This window comes from Pediculus humanus, genomic scaffold (assembly GCF_000006295.1).
Source record: "Pediculus humanus corporis 1103172107629 genomic scaffold, whole genome shotgun sequence".
Taxonomy (NCBI): Eukaryota; Metazoa; Arthropoda; class Insecta; order Psocodea; family Pediculidae; genus Pediculus; species Pediculus humanus.
In genome coordinates, this window is record NW_002987242.1 from 77,833 (window position 1) to 81,632 (window position 3,800).

General features: G+C 22.1%; 1 protein-coding gene across 1 annotated transcript; it reads right to left on the reverse strand.

Annotated features, from left to right (window-relative positions):
- Nucleotides 1-11: 11 nt before the first annotated feature.
- Phum_PHUM254860 (Growth hormone-inducible transmembrane protein, putative) lies at nt 12-1,011 on the reverse strand (the record flags this gene model as incomplete). The annotated part of the gene is made up of 2 exons (XM_002426419.1): nt 12-16; nt 219-1,011. 2 exons carry the CDS (start codon nt 1,009-1,011, stop codon nt 12-14), a joined length of 798 nt encoding a protein of 265 aa, XP_002426464.1.
- Between the last annotated feature and the right edge of the window lie 2,789 nt (nt 1,012-3,800).

Here is a 3,800-nt window from a genome sequence, read left to right on the forward strand (position 1 = left end):
ATTTGACTTCTTTAATCTTGAATTTAAAAAAAAAAAATGATTCCAACAAGGTTTTCCTCTTTTTTCTTTTTTCTTTCTTTTTTCTTTGAGTTCGTGATTTTGAATTTTCCAAAGACGAACGTGATTCTTAAACGTTTTTTTTTTTTTTTTTTAAATAATTTACGAAATAAGAGTTTTTTCTAATGGAGGAACAATGATCACGATTCTTGAAAATAAACTTATTATGTCTAATAATAGTTGAACGCATAAAGCCGGAGGGCAAAAAGTTGTTTGATCGTCCATATATGCTTCCATATATGCTTCTTGAGAGTGACATAAAAAAAATAATTGATATAAAACTATACCACCGTAAACGCTAACAAAAAAAAAAATTGCACCCATTACGGTTGTTATGGGAAATACGGAACTACCCACAGAACACACCAACAAACCAAATTCGCAGATTTTTAATTTTTTTGCCCAGGGTATGAATTGTCTAGAGGGTGATATAAAAGATATTGAAATCAATACGAAAAGTATAAGAAAAGTTAAATGAACGGCAAGGTTTAGGGTGTTGAAATCAAAAAGAAATACAGGGGATGCTAATCCACCGAGGAAACAACAATAATATATCCACGCCAATTTTTGCGGACTGAAAAATTCCGTAGAATCGAGAGTTCTGAATATTTCGCCATGTTGTACAACGGATTCGACTACAAAATCAATTATAACCATTAAAAAACTTGAAAAAAGTGCAAATAAATTTTGATTCGAATAAACGAATATCGCGGATACAATGCATATATATATGGAAGCAAATAAATACGTGTACGTTATTTCGATGTTGCTTTTAGCTTCGAGTGACCATCTTTGAGAATTTATATTTCTTAATACGTTATCTTCGTTCGGACATATAAATATGTAGCAAAACAATATAAAAAGTTCAATTAGTGATACGAATAATAATGCTATTGATCCGATTGAAAAAACAATATCCGCGTTTGAAAAATGTATTTCCTCTTCTTTAGACATCGGCAAAAACAATTTTCTTTTGATTTTATTTTCATCAAATGCATTTTAAACTAAAAAAACCGATTTCAAATGGAAATCAATCGAAATCAATATTCATTCACACCGTAATTTATCTTTACAAAAAAAAAAAAAAAAACAAAAAAAAAACAAAAAAAATTTCGTTAAAAATATTCAAAAAAATCCAAAAACTTAAACCATTTTTATTATATATTTGTTTTTATTATTTTTATTAACAATGTTGCCAAATCGATTTTTTATTTAACGTATATATTTTTTAAAGAAGGCTGTGAAATTTTGAAAAGGCGGCCATTTTGGTAACTAATCATTTGCTTAATTCGATCAGTTGAGTGAAATCGATAATAATATTTAAAAAATCGTTTTTAAGAAGTGTTTAATCAAATAAAAACCGTTAAGTATTCTTTTCTTTTTTAAATTTAAATTAAAAATTATAATTAAAACGCGAAAATAGCATAAATTTACACGAAATATATAAAAAAAACAATATTTAAGCCGTTAAAACCGTTTTCGTTATTATAATACAAGCCAATAAACACTATTTTTTAAAAAAAATAAATATTTTTCTGTCATTGAAGGTAAACGTGACACTAAAAACAAAAAATTCAATGTTAAGGTCTTGTACTTAAACAAGGCATACAACCAATTAAAAAAAAAAAAAAAACATTACGAAAAAAAATTCCCTCCCCCCCTCACACACACACACATAATAGTTTAAATCGATTATTTATCGTTAAAATTTTAAAATTTATCCTTAAACTTTTTTCTTTTTTTTTCCATCGGTCGATTTTATCTTTTTAGAAAATTTAAATAATAATAATAATAATAGTAATAATAATAATAATAATAATAATAAAAAACAATATTCTTCTTTATTAATTTAAACAATAAAAAAAAAGAATATTTTATTACCGTATAGAAAAAAAAAAAAAAAAAAAAAAACATATTCGCGTTTAAATGTTTCCAGTCTTCCTTGATTTTTTTGACCCGTTAACAAAAAAAAAAGCAGACGATTTATTTAAAAAAATAAAACATTAATTATTATTAAATCGATTTATTAAAAAAACCTTTTTTCTAACTCGCAAAAAATATTATTATAATTTATTAAATAAAAAAAGTTTGGTTTTCGAGACGGTTTAAGTGGTTTTTTTTTTTTTAACTAATGCCACGTTTTTTTTTTTTTTCGGGAGTACGAAAATTTATATCAAGAAAGTAAAATTTTATGTACTCATTTTAAACGGAAATAATTTTAATTTATTTATTTGTCAATAAAAATATCGTAAAATTAATAAATATTCTTCAATTTTTGTTTGTTATGAAAAATAAACAATTTCCGCATTGATTAGTAACGTCATTACTCTTTAAATGTAAATAAAAATCGGGATTTTGTTTTTTTATTTTTTTTATTTTTTTTACGTCAAATCGGAAATTATTTATTTATTATTATTATTATTATTTTTTTCCCTAATTCGAAAACATTCGGTTTTTTATATATATTTTTAACCGTTAAATAAATAATGATGATGATGATTGTGATGGAAATTGCTAAAAACGAGTTAGAAAGTTTGTTTTTTTTTTTTTTTTTTAAACAAATTCACGTAATATTTGCAAAAAAAAATTTAAATAAAAAATTTAAATAAACCGAAAAGAAAACAAACTACATTATTATTATTATTATTATTATTATTATTCATTTATTTAACGATCCAGACTCAGTCAGTCAATCAGTCAGTGAGTTAATTTAATCATTTTTAATTTTTTTTTTTTTTTTTTTTAAATTCTTAATTAATGTCGACGATAAGTGTTAAAACGTTATCATTTTTTATATAATAATAATAATAATAATAAATTTTGATCGAAACCGCGGGGAGAGAGAGAGAGAGAGAAAAAGAGAAAAACCGTTAAAAATCATTCATTTTACGTATACAAACGTAACAATTTTTTTTCCGTTAAATTCTTTTTTTTTTTTTTATAACAATAAAGTAATAATAATAATAATAAAAGAAAAGGAGAAAAAAATGTCTTAAATCCATTATATTATATTTACCAATCTAATGTAATAATAATAATAATAATAATAATAATAATAACGGTAAAAAATTGACACTTTGTTATTTTCACGTACGTATTAAAACTCTCGACGTCGCCATTTTTTTTTTTTTTTTTTTTTTGTTTAAAGGATTTGATTAAGTAACAACACGTTTTCCGTTTTTTTTTTTTTTTTTTTTGTGATACAACAACAATAACAACAACAACAACAACAATTCTTTTGTTTATAACAAAATTCAATTAATTGGTTCGATTTATTATTATTCCCAAAACATTTGGCGATTTCAAAAAAAAAAAATTCAAACGTCGTTAATTTTATTATTATTATTCCCGGGTAATTTTATATACTCCGCCATCTTTTTTTTTTTAAAAATATTTTTAACGTTAAAAAATTTATTTATTTTAATTAATTAATTAAAGATGTTTTACAATTATTAATATTATTATCATTTGTTTTTTATTATCAAATTTTTTTTTTTTTTTGTATTATGAAAATTATTTATTAAATAAGTGAAAGTTTATTTTTTGATTAATAACAACATAAATAAATAAATAAATTTAATACATAAACGTGAGAATCTTGTTTAATTAATAATAATAATAATAATAATAATAATAATAATAATCTGTTTTTAACAAGTGAACAAAAAAAAAAAAAAATTGTTTTTTTTTTTTTTCTGACACAAAAAATTTAAATTCATGTAACGAAACCAATAAAAATTATT